General features: G+C 35.9%; 1 protein-coding gene across 4 annotated transcripts in view; it reads right to left on the bottom strand.

Annotated features, from left to right (window-relative positions):
- Window positions 1-23,643, bottom strand: part of TTC29 (tetratricopeptide repeat domain 29) — a 237,736-nt gene that overhangs the window by 188,409 nt on the left and 25,684 nt on the right. For all 4 annotated transcript variants that reach the window (XM_017534847.1, XM_017534852.2, XM_037740632.1 and 1 more), the window contains 2 exons: window positions 11,814-12,037; window positions 6,058-6,243 (listed from right to left, as the gene is read on the bottom strand). In XM_017534847.1, the coding sequence (XP_017390336.1) occupies window positions 6,058-6,243; window positions 11,814-12,037 (410 nt within the window). The remainder of the gene's footprint in view (window positions 1-6,057; window positions 6,244-11,813; window positions 12,038-23,643) is intronic.

Here is a 23,643-nt window from a genome sequence, read left to right on the forward strand (position 1 = left end):
AGTGGGCTCCCAATTCTAACTCCTCTCTATGAGATCAAAACAAGAAAGAGGACAGCCCCTTATAGTGGTAGCCTCCTCCAGAAGTCTGTTGCTGGGTATGCCTTCCACTGCTGGATGTTTCAGGAGAGAGCTGGTAGTTATGCCAATGTGTCTTCACAATACTGTGCTGCTTCTGATGCCTTCTGAGCTCTTGGCAATTATAGAGAGATACTGTCCAGTGTCTGTCCGAAAATGGACGGTCAACAATAAATCCTAGAATCTGAGCAAGCTAGTCAAGACAGCTATTTCTTTCTTCAGAAGTCCCCCAGTCATTGGAAAAACTTGGAATTAATGCTGTAGATCATGGTTAGCCTTTATTAAAGTCATACAGGAGGGTCTTCCAAACCGGAAAATGTGCACTTTCTAAGCTATTCTTACAATGGCCTCCCCTGCCTTGTCTGCAGTGACTATATTCAGTACCTTGGGGTTGTCACCAATCATCTATCCTCCAGGAAGACATCTAATTGTCTTCCTGGTTTCCCACAGCAAACTCAATATCTAGGCTCACAGCTAATGGGTTGAAATGGAATGAGCTGCTGATGAAATGGGAGATGATACTTATAAGCTACCCGCTGGAAGTGGGAGAAGGGATAGGACTAAAATGTAGATTGAAATGAAGGGTTAATTTGTCCAAGACTGATCTTTCCAGTCCAGCCCCTCACAAAGAAGGCTGGCTTCCTGCACAGCTCCATGTAAACTATCTAATCTCAGTGCTTGGGTCTATTAATTTGGTGAAAAGCAAGGCTTGAACTTAGCCCATCATGGGGAAGAGGAGAGAGGAAAGTGCTGGTGCTTCCCCAACTATGAATACTGGTGTAAATCCTACTGCTAGTTTGCATGCCCTCCAACCCTCATCAATAAAGCTGCAACTGCAAGGCTTGGACCACAGTCCCCTCATCATGCCAGAGAAGGGGCTGGCGTTGAATCCAGCCATGAATGCTGACCTGGCAGGATAGGATTGAAATGAAGGCTGTGCCACTCATCTTGCTATTGTTCCCTGGCCTCAGCTCATACCAGAGGAGCTGTTGTTTTCCCGGTCATGTCTGGCCCTGCTAGACCTCTGTGTGCAGATCTAGAATGAATGGGAACATCTCCTATTGATCCAGTGTCTGAGAGCTTTCTCCAGTGCCCCATAGACACCGTGAGAATATGACTTGTCCATTTGCCCTGTTTGCACAATAAAATCCTTACAAATACAGTCACGATTCTAAAAGAAGACACAGCTGATTTTTTCCAAGTGTTTTTCAGTTTATGACTGCTCTAAGCCAGCCACCCCCACTATAGATCTGAAAATATTAGACCTGAAGAATGAGACTGTCAGCCCTTGAGCCAAAGGGAACTAGGCCGCACTGCATACCTGAGACCAATTTTTAGCAGCAGTAGGGACTCGAATTTGTCTGCTGTTCATGAATCTGGCCAGGGGGCTCTGCATGGGGCTCTGGCCACATTTACACCAGTGGGATGAACTTGACCCCTGACTGTAGTCATGTGCCCTGTCTCTGTGCTATTGCTTCTACTCATGTTCCTCATTTGTTCTGTGGTTCCCTGAGTGTACTGGAGCCCTGCCCTGGACTATAGCCTGCTTGTTTGGGCCCTGACAACCTGCCCGTTGCCATCTGCTGGCTAATGTTCCACTTCAGCATGAATGGGGACACCCCTGGCGTCAGGATGCTGCCACCTGCCCCTGGGCACAGCTGCCACCTAGCTGCTGCTGCAGGCCCTCCTTTCACTTGTCTGGACCAATCAGATCAGATAGGTGAAAGCTGGGCCACCATCACCTCAGAGGGAATGCTTCAGCCGGGTGAGTTCCCACTCCGCTCTAGCCACTTGGTCTTGAAAATCCTAGTTCACTCTTTTTAGGTTGAAAATTCTACCCCATATTACAGAAGCTTCACAGTTAATTTTCACCCTCACTAGATTAACTCAAAGTTAATCTCCAGAGTCTTCATCAACACTGACTTAGTTGTTTTATCTGTCAGGCAATAAAGGTATGGTTCTAGAGTTTATGAACTATTTAAGGGCATGGAAAAATATTTTAGATCTGACAAAAAGTAGTTCCAAAACACAATAACACACACTCAAATAATTTCAAAAGCAAAAGCCTTTACAGTTCTTCATAACCCAAATTTTTAACTTATGAAATATGAGTACATTTCATCATGCAATAGGGTGGGGCAGCTAAACTCGCGCAAGCCAAGGACCTGGAATTGTGATCTCATGGCAGACCCACCCTGACTGCTCACATCTTCCAACCTAATCCTTTCTCGCAGTGGCTGTGTGGCTGCCACTAAATGGTAGGTGCAGCCACGTTGCCATGAGTACTAACCACATGGCCCAGAGGCAGAATATTTGTTGAATGAGTGGGAGCATAGATGAATGAATACATCCTCCAATAGAAATGCATTAAGAGATTTTTAAAAATCAGAATGAGAGGGGAATGTGGGGTGTAGTTGCTTAATGAGTAAAGAGTTCCAGTTTTGCAAGATGAAAATGTTCTAGAGATTGGTTGTCTGGCCATGTGAATATACTTAACACTGCTAAATATACTTAGAAACAGTTAAGATGTTTAAGTTTTATGTTTTTCACTACCAGAAAAAAATTAAAAATCAAATCAAGTTTTTAAAAATCAGAAATAAAATTTTACGGAAAAATTCAAAATGCACTTATGACAGCTATCTGAATCTCACTATGGCCACTCTTCAGTTTTCATTAAGGATCTAGAAATAGAAATTCCATTTGACTCAGCAATCCCATTACTGGGTAAATACCCAAAGGATTGTAAATCGTTCTATTATAAAGACACATGCACACAAATGTTCGTTGTGTCACTGTTTACAATAGCAAAGACCTGGAACCAACCCAAAGGCCCACCAATGATAGACTGGACAAGGAAAATGTGGCACATATACACCATGGAATACTATGCAACCATAAAAAACAATGAGTTCATGTTCTTAGTATGGACATGGATGAACCTGGAAACCATCATTCTCAGCAAACTGACACAAGAACAGAAAATCAAACACCACATGTTCTCACTCATAGGTGGGTGTTGAACAGTAAGAACACATGGACATAGGAAGGGGAGCATCACACACTGGGGTCTGTTGGGGGGGCTAGGGGAACGGCAGCAGGGACTGGGGAGGTTGGGGTGGGATAACATGTGGAGAAATGCCAGTTTCAGGTGATGGGGGTATGGAGGCAACAAATGAGAAATGCCAGACATAGGTGACAAGGGGATGGAGGCAGCAAACCATATTGCCATGTGTGTACCTATGTAACAATCCTGCATGATCTGCACATGTACCCCAGAACCTAAAGTACAATTAAGAAAAGAAGAAGAATAAGGGAAAAAAAACATAGCCCTGACTTCCTTAGTGCTATTTTCATATATTATGTATGATTTATTCTGGGGCTTCTTTTGGGGTGTCAGTAATTGACAGATCCATTTGAGAGACCAGACAGGATTTGATGGCATAATTACAAAAAGAAAATAAAAAGTTTTACTTTCAATTTTATATAAGGAAATATAAAATTTTGTACAATTTGAAAAACAAAACGACTTTGAACAACAGGCTAGAAAAATTTGTGCAATTTCAAACTTTTGTACAATTTGAAAAACAAAACTTGCCTTTTTTTTTTTTTTTTTTTTTAAATGTATACTATATCCAGCATTTCTCCCCCATCTTATCAAAACTTAACTTTTAACAACAGGCTAGAAATGTTTAACAACTAACTTTGAAATAACTTCTCACTTTATAGTAAGTCACATGTCTTCAGTGTGTATGTTTATAATCACCTAGAGTCTTCAAACTCAGAAATAACTACCCTTAATGTGTTCATGTATGATACATACACAATATAAATATATTTTACATTGTGTTTTATATCTTATTAATGTATCAGGAACATTTTCTGAAATTGACACATATTTGGGGTTTCCTGTGTTAATTTGGAATAAAATACAAAGTCCTCATCTTGGCCTACAAGCCCCAGTGTGATCCATCCTAAGCCTCTCTGTCTCACTTAGCTTTTTCTACTCCCCACCTTCCACTCACTGTGTTCCCATCACACTGGCCTTCTTGCTGGTCCTCGGGCATGATCAGCATGCACCTGCCTCAGCGCCTTTGCATTTATTGCATCCTCCCTCTGGAAGCCCCTTCTTTAGATTTTCACAAGGGCTACTCCCTCATTTCATTGCTGCCTCAGCTTTTAAAAGTTAAGCCCCTTATATAAAGTGGTCACCATTGTGAATCCCCTTACTCTACTTTATTATTTTTTGTAACACTTAACATTGACTTAATATTATATTATGTAGCTATTAATTGTTAAGACCTGGTTTTCCTAGAAGAATGTAAACTCTACAAGGGCAGAGACTTTGTCTTATTCATTTTTCTATCCCCTGACATGAGGTTCTATATCACTGTTTGTTGAATGAACCAACTTTTGCTTTAACCTATATCATGACTGCACAGAACTCTGTTGCATGGATGTTGCTTAATACATTTAGCTAATTCCCTTTTCTGGGATACTATAGATTGCACTGTAGTGGAATACTTAAATATGTTCTCTTAAATATAGTACTTTTCCACTGTTTTATCTAAGTTAATTACATCGAATGCATCAGCTTCCTAGGCATCCCTCCTTCCTCCTCTCCCTCTTCCCACAGTTGTATCACAGACAGATTGATATCACACTTCTTACCTTGTCCTCCACGTACAGAAGCTTAAGTCCAATCTCTGACTGCTGTTGTGTCCCTATCCTACCTTCCCACTGTGGTTTCCCAGGGTGGGAAGAGGGGAGAGGATCAGGAAAAACAACTAATGGGTACTAGGCTTAATACCTGAGTGATGAAATAATCTATACAACAAACTCCGTGGCACAAGTTGACCTATGCAATGAACCTGCATATGTACTCCTGAACTTAAAAGTTTTAAAAAATCACTTAAGTATTGCAAAAAACACCCCCACACTTCCCACTGGACACTGGTTGGCCCTCTTATCAGTTGCTCTAAGCATGCTTTAGTACATACTCTTCCCTCTTCACAGAATATATTCCTATTTATCTACAAGCCTAAATTCCACCCATCTTCCAAGTCCCTTGCCAGTCCCTCCTGATTGCATTGTGCCTTCCTTGAATCTAGTCTGCATGATCTCTCACTTCTCTGTGTTTTACTCCCTATGTCGGACACACACGATGGCTTCTGACCATGTTCAGGTGCCTCATGAGCTTTAGCTACAGTCACGTTAACTGCAACTTCCTGAAGCACTTTCAAAGTCCTATGTAGTCCTAGTCACAAAATAATAAATATTTTTTAAATTTAGTGGTTTTACCAAAGTAAAAACTTTTATGCAAAATGAGATCGTGTTTTGGGGAAAGAAATGGCATTATTCAAGATCAAATATTTTCATCTTTCCCTATATTTTCTTTGCATATTATCTATACACTATTCTGTCATAAAGAATTTTCCATTCTTAAATTCGTATTTGTAATTCTTGATCAACAACTATACAAAATTACTTCTGACAACTTTGTGGTTGTTTTAGATTTTGGCATGTCTTAACATTATTAAGTATGAAGTTATTTTTAAATGAGTATTTTCTTCAGGAATTATTTTAAAAATCATGATGAGGTGATATGTGAGTTACATATTTTTTGGTTTTCATTAAAGGGGCATGGGACATTACAAAAATCACAAAGTATACCTTTCTTTTTTTCCATCCTGTGTGTGGAGGGGATTAGGGGAATATGCTTTCTTTTGGTGAGGATGTTACTGTGTGGGAACTGTAGTCTGAGCACTCAGGCAGAAGCATGAGCAAGGAATTCTGCAAAAAATATTCTGCAAGTCATATTAAAGCTGGGTCCACAAGTCACATGGTTTTGCTTTTTGATGTCAATAATATACATGATTATGCTGAAATCTCAGGTCTTTCTCTCAACCACCACATGCTTTTCAGTTGTGTGATCTCAGGATCCACCAAAGCACACCTAAGGCATCCTGGCAAATGCCCACTCACCATCTTCCTCGTAGAGAAGGCCCATGTGCATATGAGCCTCGGCTTCTTTCTTCCCACTGTCAATTTTGATCAGCTGAGCAATCTTAAAACATCGTTTGTAGAAGTGGTTCCTCACCCACTTGTCTTCAGAATTATTGAAGTAACAGGCCAGAGCATACAAGTTATTATACACATCTTCAAAGGATTCTTCAAAGAGAGAAAAGCATCATGAATGACATTGGAAAGATGTTTCATGGCACATCCTTTAGAATGGCAAACCAATATCATGACATTTACTTCCTATTTTTCCTTAAAGATATGACTAAGAATTTTAAAAATTGAATCTAAATGCAAAAATTAATTTATTGTAACTATTAACTTCATTACAATAATTAAAGGATGTACAGATGAGTAAAGCAATGAAAGCCTTTCTGAAAACTTAGAACATGCTAGAAATTGACACTATTTGGTTGAAAACAGGAGATTTTCAGGTATAGGCCATAACAATAGCTACTAGCAATGTGCTCAGTGCTTTTGGAAGACAAGAATACATGGTATCATTGAGTACTTTTCTCACTGGAGGTTTGAAAGTACTTAGAGATTCTAGAGGTGGCAGTGTTTCTCAGCCATGCCAAAAGATAATGTAAATGAAGAAAGCAGAATGGATATGAAAATACCAAGGTATTTCATATCATAAAAAAATGTCACAGGGTTGATAGATACAACAAATGATGATCAGAATGACCCTATAAGCTCCATATACTTTCTACCAATGTTTCTAGCACTACAAATTTCTAGCAATGTTAAGAAAGAGTAGACTTCTATGCTTCTGTTTTCTATGGGTACTTTTTTTTTTTTTTTTTGTGGAAATGCATAAAGACTAGTGATTTTTACTCAGATAGTTGTTAAACTCTTTCAGGTTTTTTGTTTTTTTTTTTTTCCTAAAGGATATCTAACCTCTATGTACATAAAAAGTGTGTCCATTGATTGTGAATCAGTCTTATAAACCCCACTGTGATAGTAAACCTGAACAAAAAGTGTTAATAAGTTGTGCCTCAGCCCAAATTCATAATCTTTGTGTCTTCTGGATTTATGCTGAAAGTATAGTTGTATTATAAATATGCAGTGGTCTCTGGGTTACCCTTCCAATAATGTAATAACAATAATTATCTATTAGAATTCACTGATATTAATTGTTCACTAATACCAGGGGAGTCAACCCACATATTCCTGAAGGGATTACAATTATGAAAAATATTGTCCACTAGGACATATGTAAGATTAAAATCAAAACTCAGAAAAAAATGAAACAGGTTGATTACAACTAAGGGTAGTTTTACAGAACTGTAAATAAGTCACCCCAATGTTTCAAAAGAAGTTTCTAAAACCAATTCTATTCCTTTACATACATTTTTAAATATATATACTTCTTTAAAAATTCCAACAGAAATTAAGATTTGTAACAAAATATATTTAATAACTAGAAAACAAAATAAAAAGTTCTCCCTATCCTGGAAGTTGCTGGGGATTCTGGAGAGCCATTCTGCTTTTTGAGGACCCTTACAATAGGTGACAGCTCAGGCGAAAAGTGGAGCTGGGCACAGTCGCTCATGCCTGTAATCCCAACTCTTTGGGAGACTGAGTTATTTATTTGATGCAAATACTCCCAGCTCACAATTACTTCTGGGCTTTGTCTTTTCCATTATGAACTTCCTACATAATATGAATACAACACTAAAGTCTGTTTTGTAATATTTCATATTCTTGGTTATATTTACTGATTAGAGAGTTATTGCTTTTAGAAGCCAGTAAATAAAACATTTTGTATTTTCCACTTTAATAAAAAGGATATATATAATTAAAAATATATGCAATCCTGAAACTTTTTTTATATTTTAGTAATTAAACCTTAATGTAGAAATATTCCCAACATTTCATAAGGTTTTCTATTTTTTAAGGAATGAGTTAGATAAGCTACCAAGATTATATATTTAAAGACTACTTGTCAGCTAAGCTATTTTTCTATGAAAAAAATGGATGGTTTTCCAGAATATGAAATATAAAAGAATATATTCAAGTTTCAAATCTTTGGGCAATCCACATACATGCCCTGTAGCCTTTACAAAGGCTATAAGCAGCTTTCTCTCCTTGCTTGTGGACCACTTCTTTAAATAGTCAGCAGTTATATTCAGAAGATGAAAATTAGTTTTATTGTGGGTTTCCTATGCTCCTTAAAAAGAAGATTCTACAATGAAATAAATTTGGGAAACAATTTTCCGATTTCCTTTTTCAGTAAGCCACACAACATACATCAGCATGTTAAATGTTTGATTAGTCCTGCAATAAATCAACCTGCTTAACCTCAGTGTTATTTCACATGGCGTTTCTCAAACTTATTTCACCAGAATATTTTTTTTTGTTTTGCTTTACATAACATCTGTAAATACCTGTGGAATTTCACTTTAGTAAAATATAATTTGTGTATCTTAAACAAACATTATTAGAAAAAAAATTGCTGCTCAACCCTTAATAAATTTAAAAGTCAAGTGTAAATAATGTTTGAATTATCTATTGATTTTGTTACCCATTGCCATTATTGCCATCTCTTCACCAGCCCCATGGGGCACAAGGCCCTAATCAGATGTTACAGATGGTACAGCAATGATTCATGACAATGGATACATTTTTAAAAATGTATCAGGGACAAAGAAACACTAACAAATGGAAAATAACCCAAAAAGAAATGATTAGCTTACTTTAAACACACCTCTGCTATAAAACAGCAAGTGATATTTTGTAAAGTAATTTAAATAACTCTAGGTTACTGCTCTGTAAGTCTCAAGGGACAGAACTGACCTGAGATGACTATTGTTAGTGCCATAGCTTTGATTAAATGAACTTCACTGTGACCCTAGAGTGATGGTCCTTTCAGTGAGAAGCAATGAGAATGCTCAGTAACATGCTCTCTCAGGAAAATTGTCTCCAATCTCACAACCATCTGGAATGGAACTTTAAGACACTATTAACATATTTCTATATTCTAGGCATACATGCACGTTTTAAGATTTAGGATTCATTCAAGTTAATAAGAATGAATGTGCATATCTCATTTTCTGGTACATTCCTTTTTTTTATTGCATTTTAGGTTTTGGGGTACATGTGAAGAACATGCAAGATTGTTGCATAGGTACACACGTGGCAGTGTGATTTGCTGCCTTCCTCCCCCTCCCCTATACCTGGCATTTCTCCCCATGCCATCCCCCCCAACTCCCCACCCCCAGCTGTCCCTCCCCTATTTCCCTCCAACAGACCCCAGTGTGTAGTGCTCCCCTCCCTGTGTCCATGTGTTCTCATTGTTCAACACCCGCCTATGAGTGAGAACGTTCCTAATTCAAACCACAATTTTTCTCTAATAAAGTTCATGTGTTGAATGTGGAAAAAAAGTTATGACAATTCTTTTGAAAAGAGGCCACACAAATGTTTATATGCTGAAGTTTTTCTAGTAATATTTTTGCAATAATTTTAATTTTCTATATTTCAATCAGACAAAAGCCACTGTATTTTGTGGGAGATAACCCTACAGAAGAGACATTGGCTACCATAGAGTTGGACTTTGGGCTGGGCACAGTCACTCATGCCTGTAACCCCAGCTCTTTGGGAGACCGAGGCAGATGGATCACTTGAGGTCGAAATCAGCCTGGCCAACATGGTGAAACCCTGTCTATACTAAAAATACAAAAATTAGCTGGGTATGGTGGTGCGTGCCTGTAGTCCCAGCTACTCAGGAGGCTGAGGCAGGAGAATTGTTTGAACCTGAGGTGGAGGTTGCAGTGAGCTGAGATGGTGCCACTGTACTCCAGCCTGGGTGACAGAGTAAGAATCTGTCTCAAAACAACAACAAAAAAAGCAGTTGGACTTTGTTAACTTTTGAATTGGAGAAATGTTTTTACTTATAAATATAGCAATTTTCCTATAAGAAATATTACAAATTAAAATGTTTTCTACCTTGAAATAGACTGGCATCTTAGGTTCTTTATAAAGTGAAAAAGCTTTACAACAAGCTGGCTCATATCTATGACACTTTATGATGAGTGACGTATTTAGCTTATATTTACGCTATCTTCAATGAAAGCCTCAATTTAAAACAGTGAATATGATAAAATTCAATGGAATAAAATGGCTAATAATTAGTTCTACTTTCGGTGTAAATATCACTTTAGAATTTTGGGCTAATACTGGAATGTAGGTTGTTTTGTTTTGAGATGGAGTTTCACTCTTGTCACCCACACTGGAGCACAATGGAACAATCTCAGCTCACTGCAACCTCCACCTCTTGGGTTCAAGCAATTCTCCTGCCTCAGCCTCCTGAGTAGCTAGGGTTACAGGAACCTGCCACCATGCCTGGCTATTTTTTTTGTATTTTTAGTAGAGACAGGGTTTCACCATGTTGGCCTGGCTAGTCTCAAACTCCTGACCTCAGATGATCTGCCCACCTTGGTCTCTTAAAGTGCTGGGATGGTAGGCGTGAGCCACCGTTTCTGACCAGAATGTAGGTTTTTTACAATAGCACTTTTTATTTACAACAGTTAATTTCTTGAGAAATTATTGTAAATCATATTTTAAAGTTCACCAAAATACTTTTTTTCACATCTATCCTGCAGTGAAACCCTTTTCATAATATAAATAACGACGTCCTGTCCTGCCCCCTGCCACACACACACATCCTAGTTCATTTGTTTTGTTGTTCACATTTTTGTGTGTCTCATATTCTTAAGTTAGGTCACAACCTGATGGAAAATACATATCAACTCCAACACATAGAGACCCTTCTAATGTTGTTAACATATCCCCATAGATTTTTTCCATGGTACCACTGGGTAACAAAAAGTTGCTAATACTTTATTTTCTCATAGAAAAGCCTGAAATGACATGTAGACATTGTCATGTTGAGGCCTGAGTTTTTCTTTTTGAATCCTGTGGTATTTTCAAAAAAAAAAAATGGAAAAAAGAATTATTTAGAACACCAAATTTACATGCCAAAGTCTTTTTTTGGATTTCTTTTTTTCTCTGATTATAGCTGACTAGTTTAAATGATCAGTTCTTAATATGTAACTAAGAAATATTTATGACAATATCAATATAATTAGTAAAGAGATGAAAATATTTCTTTAATACTTGGAATGTATATTAACTTTCTAGAAAATTTTGAAATGTGAAAAAGAAATTTATTAGAAATGATGTCATGGAAAATATAAAATTAGCAATTTTATTTGCAATTGTGAATTGCAGACTTTTCATGTCTTTTTACTATTTACTAAGATAAATTCTCCAAATTGGTAAGACTTCTTGACCCAAACTTCAAAAGTCTACTATCTAAACTTAGGAAAATCAGTGTGATTTTCAAGTTATAGTACTCTTTGAAAGTATCTCCTCTGTGAAAGTCAATATTCAGATCACGTACACAGAAAAACTATAGAAAGGTTTAAACCTAATGATAGGAACTATGTTAATTCATGGAAAGTTCTGGAGATGTTATTAGGTGCTATGCGTTGTCTTCCCTGGCTCAGAATGACATCACCAGAATGCCCCTGTGTCTGGGAAGCCCCATGATCCAACATTCCCTATCATTAATTCCATAAATACATTTAATTGACTGGGTTGAAGTGTGCTAAGTTGTCTTAATGTTTCAGATTCATACATGAAACAATCTGGAATCTTCCCCCAGGTGCTCATCGTCCTGGCTCATGCTGTGCTCTGCCCACAGTCCCACCACTTACCTTTCCTCTCGGCGTCCTCAGCCCTGGTCAGGTAGTGGTAGAAGTGATCCAGTTTATCAGGTTGCTCCTCCAGGGGCTTCTGCAGCCAAAAGAGGGACCTGACTCTCGCAGCCTCCCTCATGGCATCCCACTGCTCCATCAGAGCGAAGAGCTCGGTGAAGGACTTATGATAACCGTCTCGCAGCATGTCCACACAGACGTTCTTCTTGTAGGAGTTCCTATAACTAGGAATATGAATCAGAACATTCAAAGCTTTATGTTAATACTTTCAGTCTGCATGGTGTTTTCATTCTCTAGTAATTAAAGTTTGAATCATGTTGCCTTTTTTCCCTCAGTGAAAGCACTAAAAACTATCGAAAGATCTTTGCCTCAAACAATTATAACTGAACAACTTCTGTTTAATGAAAGATGCCAGAAGCTATCTAAATACGGTAATTTTAATGAAATTACATTATAAACATATCAGTTCCAGAGCTGAGTTCCATTTGATAAGGACAAATAAGACAGTTGACTGATGAATATTCAAAAACTTGATATATCAGCCTCCTAACAAAAAAAATCCTCCAAAAAAAAAAACTCCAACAAGCTAAGCAAAAATAAAACTTGCCATTTAATATCAAAATAATATTCCCACTATATTAGTAGTTTCACTGTATGTTACAGAAGTTCATCATTCTTTCATTCATGCAGAAAATATTTATTGAAATCTATTACAAAATATATATTTTAAAATTATTTCAGTCAGAATTAAGTTAATGATTAATAATTCTATGCTAACTTCAATAATTAAATGCAAGAAGATAGACCGACAGATGAATACTCCACTTAGTCACAGGACAAATAGGTACTGAGTTTCCTACTAAGTGCCAGGCACTGTTCTATTCCAAATAGTTTCCATGCCCTTGTGATGCTTGCATTCCAGTGGGAGAAAGTGACTAACAAGTAAGTAAGCAAATGACAAATAATTTCAAATGATGAAAATTTCTATATAGGAAATAAACAGAACTGTGAGATACTAGCTGTGTAGTGGCCATTATGCCATTAAAAGAACAATTAGATGCCAAAAGATATAGCTTCATACTAATTATGTTACGTTCTTTGAAATAAATAGGACAAATGATATGATGTTATACTACTGGCAACAAAAATTCCATGTGGAGTGAAAACAGCCCAGAACACCAAGATTGAGTTCAGTTTGGCCTCACCTCCCTGGGTCTCCAGTCTTCTCATCTCTAAGCTGTGTTTATTAGTATATGCTACCTACATCAGGGGATTCTTCTAGGAACCAAATGAAATTAGGTATGTGAGAATGCTCTGGGAAATGTGAAGTCTCACTGCTGCTTCTCAAGTCCTCATTATGCATTAGATTCACCTACAGAGTTCAAAAAACAAATAACAAAACAAAACAAAATGCCGAGGCTTGCATCTGCCAAGAATTTCTTATCCAGTGGATCAGCTTAGGTACACAACAAATAAATAAGGAGTGGCAAGCAGGAGAGTGGTGAGACAGGAAGTCTAGAAAAAAAGGCAGGGTCCAGATCATGAAGAGATCTCATGGTACAACAACAGTGAGAAATCTGGACTCCAGGCTAGGAGGGAGGTAGAGCTACTGGAGACCAGAATCAGGTAACTGACATGACGAGACTGCATTTTACAAAAGTCATCTGGAAGAAGTGTCCCAGCTGAACTGCAACCTTCCCCTATCTGGCAGCCAGACTGTGATAGAACTAGCCTCTAAAGAGAATAAAGAAACCACATGGACCCTAGGTCAAAAGATCAAAAGCCAACATTTAGTATGAGAACAAGATGTATTTGAAATGGGGAAGAGAAAAAGGAATACTGGTTGTTACTCATTCCTGTCCTCCGATTGAGATAGAGGAGGGGAGTATGGAGAAAAGCAGTAAGATGCTGGGGGGCCATGTCCTCTTTCTCTTCCTCACTCCAGTCAAATGGAGGGGCTCCGAGAGCAGAAAAGTCAACATCCTATGAAATGCAGCAGGAGCCAAGAATCAAAAACACACATCCCGCTTCCCATCTAGGGTTCTTGAAGGCAGGGAGGATTACCAACATCCCTCTTCCCACCTCCCCATACACAAGGGCATGCAAAGGCAGCAAAAGTCCCTGCATAGGATTTCTAGGCAGAGGAGGACCAGGACCAGAACCAGCCCTATAATTGCCCCTAGCTCCTGAATGGTATAGGAGAAGGGACTTAATATTCCAGTGGGCTCCATGTGTGGCCCAAAAGTTACTGGGAAGAGAGGGCTGCTATGTCTGTCACAATGTCATCTGGCCATAGTGAGGAGATATATGCGAATGACTGTTCGTGGGCTGCCCACCTGGGACTGAAGGAAGACACAGCTACAACTGATATGAGCAGTACTGGGGAGCTCCTGAAGGGTTCAGGTCAGTGTTATTTCCAGAGCTGATGGAATGAAGACGGATCAGGTGCATCAGAAATGGACACACGTACAGGACCTCATAGTCTACGAATGCATTCAGCTATCAGTAAAAGAAACTTTTCTCACAGTGCTGTGAAAATGGAGGTTTCTAATTTTCTTGCCTAAGAGTAGGCAGCTGAGGGCCTTGCCAGTGGCCTGGCAAGTTCAAGGCCATGTCCCTGGGATGATCTTGACCTTTCCCTCCTGCTGGTCCCTTACTGGTTGCCATAGGGCTGCTACAGCTTCAGACACTATGTCCACTTTTAAGACAGGAAGGAAAGGGAAAGTGGGGTAGCAATGGCTGCGTCTTTATTTTAGGGAACAACAAAGCCTTCCTGAAACCACCAGCAGACTTCCACTTTTCTACTGGCTAGAACTGTGTCACTGCCCCACTCCTTACCTTGCTGCAAGGAATCTGGAAAAACACATACCCTGCCTGCTCTGGGGCATTCTGCTGCCCCAAGCAAAACTAGATTTATGTTTGCAAAGACAGAGGAAGGAATGGATACTGGCTGGACAAATGCAGTGAAAATCACCAAGTCCTACAAGTCAGGGGTGTCCAATCTTTTGGCTTCTCTGGGCCACATTGGAAGGAGAATTGCCTTGGGCCACACATAAATACACTCACACTAATGACAGCTCATGAGCTTAAAAAAAAAAAAAATCACAAAAAAACCTCACAACCTTCTTAAGAAAGTTTATGAATTTGTGGTGGGCCGCATTCAAAGCCATCCTGGGCCGCATGTGGCCCACGGGCCCTGGGTTGGACAAGCTTGTTCCAGGACAGGATCTGAAAATAAATGCTGTTACCCCAGGGGGGTTACCAGATGAAATGTAGGAATCCCAGGTTTGATTCCATTTGAACATCAGATAAACAATGAATGATCTTTTAATTAGAAGTATGCCCCAAATATTGAATAGAGCATACTTATAGTAAAAAAAAAAAAAAAAAAGTTTATTGATTTTGAAAGACTGAACTGCACACTCTGTATTTCTATTTGCTAAATCTAGTAACTCTACTCGCCTGAATCCCTCACTAGTGCGATGCTGTTTCTATATAGGAAAATACGGGGAGGGGAAGAAGTTTCAGAATCTTGAACAACCTGAGAAACTGCCAAATTGGACTGACTTTACCTGAGAGTGACAAGATTGGATTTTTACACTAGGGAGGATCAAGGCTCAGGGCCAGGAATTAAAATTAAGTTATAAAAAAATAAAGACTTTCAATTTAGCATTCTCAAGTCTGTGACTCAGAAATTCACATCTGATCCAAGAGAAGGGATGGGAGGAGGGTAAAACTGGGAGCAGGAAGAACGGATGGGAGACTGGTGGTCACAGAAAGGAGAGGTGCTGGGGGTGGAACCACGGTAAAGGTGGAGCGATGGAGGGAAGTAGGTGAATTCAAAACATATTTAGGAAACAAAAATATGGATTACTTGGTAATTCAAAGGATATCGGGGGTGAAGGAAAGGGAAGAGCAAGGATGTCAACCAGGCTTTGGGACTGCGTAATGGGTAATTGGTAATTTGCTAAAGAGTCCCCTCTTTGGCAAAATACCCTAACACTAGTGATAGATGATGGGCTTTAAAAAAATCACAAAAAAACCTCATAACCTTTTTAAGAAAGTTTATCAATTTGTGTTGGGAACCTGAAAGGATGGACAGGTTTGAAGAAAGATAATGAGTTACGGTTTGGGTAACTGGAGTTTCAGGAGCCTGAAGGGACCTCCAAGTGTTACCCAGAAGGCAGCTGGGGGAGTGGCATAGGAGGCCTGAGGGGACAAGGGGTTGGAATCTTGCCTTACACAAGCAGTGCCACTGAGCTCCCACCAGATCTTCCTAGGAGTGAAGAAAACATTTGGGGGCAAAAATGAAGAAAATTATAAATAGATAAAAATTAAAATATTGACTGTAAGTGATACAAATAAATGCTAGATAGGGCAGTTGGACAGCCATCTCAGTTCTAATCCCAACAGGGTCAGAAAATTCAGAAAAATCACTCTCTGGGCCTTCTTTCCCTCACCTGGAAGATGAAGGTGCTTTTGCGGGGTTTGGCCCAGCCATCATCTAGCTCCACGTCCACAGGGGGGCGCACTCCAAAAGTATTTCGCAAATAACCAGTCCCACGTTGCGTGTAGTCTTGGTGGCACGGAAATTCAAGGACTCCCTAGCCAAGGAGTGAGTTATTGACCCAAATTTGGCCAACTGGTCTCTCTCCCAAAATTTTGAAACCTGAGACAAGCAACACAAAAGTGTAGGAGGTTGCTGGCGCTCAATTAATCCAGAAGAATCTTGACAAGATACCCTAGCAGTTCTTGCTACCTATCTATGTCCATTCGAGGGGGCCAGTCTGGTGCTTTCCTTCTGATCTGGGTTCTCCTCTAAATTCCACTCTGTCCTTTCAATAAAATTATTTCCAGTTGATTTAGTCAGAATCGGTTTCTGCTGTCTGTGACCAAAGAACGGTAAGTGATTCAGAGGGTGTTGGATGATCATTATTTCCACTACCTCTTTCAGCCTCAAACATCTATGATATATAACTAACATCAATTTTTAAAATTTCTAGTACATTTTTTAAAAAGATCATTCTTTACATGAGATGTTACAAATAGAAATGTATTTAAATATGCATATAGAATTATGCTGGTATCGTCCCTATTTTACACACACATGTGCACGTAAGAAAGAACAATTATACTGGTTTAATAAATAGCTTCCTATCTAAACCTTCATAGCTAATCTGAATTATTTCTTTTAACAGGAAAATCTTCATTTATTAAAATTGGCTGTCTTAAAAAAAAAAAGAAATGTCAATCTCTATCATTATATTTGAATTTCTCAGATTTTAAATTTCATAGCAGAGAACTATAGCCAAAGTTCACTTGCTGTATGAAAGAATTGTTCTAAACACAAACAGAAATATAAACAAAACTCAGACTTATTATTTTAATCATTATGTCATTTGGCAATAAACTTTTTCGTCTTTGATTTCATTTATACATAAAAACACGGGTATTAGTCTAAATTAAAAGATGCTGTTTTTAAGCATTAGAAAAAGAAAAATCTTCTTGAACTGACGCCACAATAGTGGATGAAAATAGAAAACTCTGGTAAAATTTATGGAGAGATTTAATATTATGAAACATGAGGAGCATTCATCTGACAGCAAAAAAAATGTGCCATTCACGGAAACAAAAGTTGTCACATTCGTGGACATGCTGGGCATCTATAAATCTGTATCCTAAGGAAGATCTTTGCCACTGCAGATACCTGGGGCTGCAATAGGATAAGGGATGCAGCTTGAGAAGAATGCATTTGAGAATGGAATTAAATAGTTATGGTATGTGTTTTATTACCATTTAATGGTATTATTTATTTAATGTTCATTGTTTTGAATTCACATCAAAATCTCCCTTAAAAATGCAGAAATTAAAAAAAAATCTAGAAACTGACAGAAAGCAGAGCTGAACAATACGGCGTAATGTGACAGCAGGTGAATGTGCGGAGATACTGGGAAATGGAGAATTTACTGCCAAACAGCCATGGAGACATTATAGTGTTTCAAAACTCTGCCGTAAACTATTTTGAATAGCTACTACTTATAGAGCATCCACAATGTGTCAGGTACTGTGTAGACATCATTCCTAACTGGCACAATAACTGCAATAACTGTATAAAGTACTACCTCAATTTTTACAAATTAAAAAACTTGTCTTCAGTGAGGTTGTGAATCGCCCAAAGCCATACAAGTTATTAATAGTAAAGGGCAGAGTTGGAATTCACACCCAGCTCCCTCTGGTTGCAAATTCTGAATTCTTTCCATTTCCCTACATTGCCTGCTATTATATAATATGTTGTTGCTTTTTCTTCTCCTCCTCCTCCTCCACACAATGTTATGCTTATTTGCATTGATTAGGAAGTTGATGTTATTTGACAATTATGATGCAAAATTTCCATTGGAAAGCCATACTCCTTATCCATGAAAACCCATGGCTAGGTTGCTGGAGAGAGAGATCAGTATCATTTTGTGACTGCCCCAGAGAATCTTTCTCTTTCACAAGGAGGAAGCAGACAGCCAGCAGCATTCAAGAAGGGCAAATTAAATAGATAAGATTTCCACTCAAGGGGGTAAACTCTAACAGGAAAAACACAGACAAAGACAAACATTTAAAAGGATAAGCATATACTTCTATAAATATGAAAAAGATGAATCGATGGAAGAAATAGAAATTACAATTTATTTTACTCTCTCTGCACCTAAACTAATACATCTAACAACCAATATAAAACCTCCTAAGTAGGTCTTTATATTAGTTATTAGGTGAATTTTTAAAATCAAAGCATTATCATCTATTCAATTATGACTGATATATTTAACATATTTTTTCATAGGATAAACTGAATTATGGAATCAAAATGAAGCATTATATTCAGTGAAATATTTCAAAAGAAGTCCAATAAAAACAGTACTTTAAAACAGGATCATAAAATTTTCATTTAATCTGACAAAGATAAAAATCAAAAGATATGTAATATCTAATCAAAAGTCAGGATAATACTTTTATTTCATTAAGTTAATATTTATAAGTCACTAGTGGGTTATCTGTGTGTCAGTTATAACAGTTTTACATTCATATGGTAAGGATAAATGTTATTGGAATCACCTACGTGATAACTACATTGACTTAAATTAATACTTAAATAGCTTCAGTTAATATAATTTCCTTGGAATAAAGTGAATCACTATTCTTACCTATCCTTTTCAGTGTAGGTAGATGTTATGTATACTGTAATTAGAATGAAAAAGAAAGTCATTTCTTAACATACACATACTAACTGATAAAAATTATATGAATTATTTATGTTTTATAGTTTTTGGTAAAAATGCTATTTTTTCCCCAAACCTAAAATAATAATATAGCATTTTCCTAGCCATATAAATGCCATATAAAAAACAGAGAGAAGTTAAAAAGAAAAAAAAATTGACAGTGTTTAAAACGACTTTTTACTTTAAAGCCATATAGAATTACAATGAAAACTGAAAGCATTTTTCTTAATTTTACACACTTAGGTTGTTCACAATTATTAGTCATAATATTGATTTGTAACGATTAAGAATTGAACTACCAACACTCATATATATATTTTCTGTAAGTAACACTAGAGAGTCAAGATTTTTAGAATTCTTGACTTACTTTTATTTTTTTCTTGACTTATTAATTTATTTTTCATGTACTTCAAAATACATCAAGAAAGAAGTTTCAATATAAAAAGGTCTTTTCCAATTTACAGGATTTCAGTGAGTTGACTGGTCTCTGGGGGCATCTACTGGAAATTTAGCAAACTGCAGTTACATCATGTAAATTTGATAACTTTCATTATCCATCTTAATACAGATATTATTTTAATTGATATGCAAATAAGTCAACACTCAAAGAAGATAAATGTAAAGTTATGCATGGTATTCTATCTCATCCATCTGGTAACAGCAAAACATGTAGCTGTCTATGAGATTAGTTAACAAATATGCAACTATTAAAAATGTAAATAGGGCAGGTAGCATATTATAGATTAACAGTTTTCAAAGCATTCATTTCTCATTTTTGGAAAAATTAGAAAAATATTTTATGCTTAAACATTCACATATTTAATGAGAAAGTTTTATTAATTCAAATAAAATACATATATAAGCACTTTTAAATTATAATGAATTCTCTAAAACAAATCATTTTGTATCTCATATATCCATCAATCATAAATAATATGATTACTGCTTATTTTCTATATGATTTAATTATTATATGTTAATATCTCAAAAAAGTAGAATTTATTGTACTTAGATCAAAAGAATCTTTTAATTAGACATTACAACTAGAATTCATCATTAAAATGAACATTATTAATGTCTTCTAAACATTTCCAAACCTTCTTAAAGAATATAGAACATGTAATGAACACAACACAATCATTTCATTGTATGTATAGTTTAACATATTTTAATTAAAATGTTTTTATAATATACCAGTTATGACTAATCATATAATGATAATTTTAATATCACAGCAACTATAAGGACCTTGATTTTTTTGAAAGGATTTATAAATCATATTCACTTTAAGGGAAGATTAAAAATATAATTTGGGCTGGACTCGATGGCTCACACTTGTAATACCAGCACTCTGGGAAGCCCAAGCGGGCAGATCACCTGAGATCGGGAGTTTGAGATCAGCCTGACCGACATGGAAAAACCCCGTGTCTACTGAAATACAAAATTACCTGGGCGTGGTGGCGCTTGCCTGTAAGCCCAGCTACTCGGGAGGCTGTGGCAGGAGAATTGCTTGAACCCAGGAGGCAGAGGTTGAGGTGAGCTGAGATCACATTATTGCACTCCAGCCTGGGCAATGAGAGCAAAACTCCATCTCAAAAAAAAAAAAAAAAAAAAAAAATATATATATATATATATATATATATGTATATATATATATAATTTGAAGACATAAATATTGTGATATGTTTAATATTATACCATTGAATATTTTACATATTGCTGTAAAATTTATACAATTTATATAAAATTATATATTATGTATATAAAATAGTTATATGTTATTATGTAAATTATATGTATAATTTATATAAAGTTTATATATATTATAGAAAATTCTCCTTGTAAAGATTCAGATAACTAACATTTTAGCTTCATTCCAAAGAAATAGTCTAATGCAATATATTAATTTAGACTTTTTCTTGAAATTTGTTAGAATTGGTATTCAAATAAATATGATTTCATCTTTTATTATATGAAAAAAATTAATATATAAATATTATCAAAAAATAAGAATACAAATATTAATATAGCATTCTGCTTCAGTTTCGATTTAGATTCAATTAAGGTAGATGGACTAATTTAACAATTTTAAATATATAAATAAAATCTGCCTTGAAGAACATTTTATGGAATAGAATTTATGTGATTATCTAAACAGTTACAAGTTTACTAATTTGAACTTTAAAGTAACCTGTTGCATATGCAAGTTTTGCTTTGTATTTTTGGGATTTTTATCTATTAACAAAAAAGAAAAGCATAGACTTTCAACATTTTAAAAGTATATATACAAATTTTAAAATGCCATTTTGAAAAAACTAACTTGCTACCTTTATTTTTTTTTAACTAATTAAAAAAAAAACAACTTTTTACAAAAGTAATAATGAAGAAATAAAGTTTACCCGATGGTACTTTGTAAATAGTACTATTACTAATATAACTCTTTCAACAGATAATAAAAATACCTAAAAATTTGATCAGTAAGGATTCTCTCAATAGCACAATAAGAATTCATTTCAACATGGGTGATTATATTTTAGAAGTTATGGAATATTTGTGTAGAATGGGACAAAAATTATTTCACAGATTCTATTTTGATAGAACTAATGTTTTGCATTAAAGGCGATCTCTTTTTATGAGATCAGCAAATGTTTATAAACCAAACAGTATTTTTATTGGTAATTATTAACACATATCAGAGGAAAGCATGCTTATTTAGCAAATAGTACAGGACTACAATCTTAACAATAACTTTAGATAATTTCCTTAATAACATAAGACTTTTTTGTGTGTACACCCTGCTCAAAGTGATTTATTCATACGATTCCCATTTAATCAAATATTTGAAGTGCAGCAATTATTACCAACCAGGAATGGATAAACTATTTTTCAGTCAATATAAAGTATTACCAAAATAGTTACCCATGTAGCTGTTGCACAGCACTTGGCATCATTTATTTTCTTTATCAAAAACCCTCAAATATACACATTTTTAAAACTTAAAAAAATACTGTTTGTTTCAGAAACATTTGTTGATCTCACAAAAAGTGATTACCTTTAATGAAAACTTCTTTAGCAGTTTGGTAGAAAAGGACTGGAAGGAAAGCTCCTTATATGAGGTTAATTACATATTCAATTTTGATCGGCCATCTTATTACTTGCAAATTCCTTCAAGAAATTCAAACTTTATACAAAATAATTTGTGTAGAAAAATTTAAAGCCAAAGATTACATATGGAAAGATATAAAATGAATGTCATTGTTAAAGGAGAATTTTTTGGGGAAAGTATTTTCAAGTCAGAATTACAACACTTGACTCCAAACACCTTTGGCTAACTGCAGCAACCATATGGATTCTTGTTCTTTTCTTTTAGATTACACTGTACGTCTCTACTATAGACAGTAAAACCTAAGCTGAAAAATAAACCCTGGAAATAATCTTAGTTTCTAAATTAAGTTAGAACAGTACAGAATAAATTCAAATAAGTAAGACAATTCTGGTATATTCTGTGTCCTAATACAACAAGAAAAAAACATGAGGAAAAAAGGAGAGAAACAAAAAATGAGCTTCATATCACAGGACTACAAACAGTAGCCTAAATACACATGTAGATATGATCATGCTCACTCATAAAATCATGTTTGTCTAAATCAGTATTCATAATTTTTATTAACAAAACTCTCCATAGAATATAATATTCACTCGGTTTTCTTCTTTTTAAAACCACCCATCTTCACATTGACACTCTGTTTTCTGAAACGTAATTCTATGATACCCTCCACATAGTTTGAAATTTTATTGTTTGGAAAACTTTTTCTCAAATAATATCATTTAAAATTTTCTTTTAGCTCTCTATACAGCATTATAAATAAAAGAACTATCAATTTTCCATTTACATTCAGGGAAATATCAAACTTTTAATAAAAATGAAAAGCTGGAGAATACAAAGACCAAACTTAGTAAAAACAAGTTGCATTATAAAGAAAACTTCAGTTCACTATATTCTTCTTTTACTAAAGTATGTCATACATTTTATCTTTGCAAGAGTTTGACGAGTTTTGCAAGTAAAATTCTGTTTCCTCTACACTTGCTAATAGTCATGAGAATCTGTAGTTTGCACCTTCCCATTAAAAATGTATTGTATTTTTTTGAAATTATTCACCCCGCCTTTTATCCAGATCATGTCTTTGAAAGGAGGAAGTAGATAATAAATGGAATAATTCATGATTCCCCATTAAATATGAAACTTTCTTTTGCAGAGTTTAGAAAATGAAGTTCTACATAATGTACAAAAGTTGGTTAGAACTTTTTTAACCTTTTCAAGAAAAACCCTTTCATATTAAACAACTACATGAGGCGCTTTCTCTGAGAAAGGTAAAACAATCAATTCTTTACACCTATAGCTTTGTCATAGATATTCTAATGCTGCTACCTCTAAACATATATTTCCTTATAATACTTTAAAAGTATTAAAAATAATGGCAAGAAAAATAGTATACATTGAGCTGTAAACATGACAAGTTTTTAAGAGAAATATAACGTTTAAAATACAAAGGGAAAAATCACAT

Source organism: Cebus imitator, unplaced genomic scaffold (genome assembly GCF_001604975.1).
Source record: "Cebus imitator isolate Cc_AM_T3 unplaced genomic scaffold, Cebus_imitator-1.0 Scaffold4, whole genome shotgun sequence".
NCBI lineage: Eukaryota > Metazoa > Chordata > Mammalia > Primates > Cebidae > Cebus > Cebus imitator.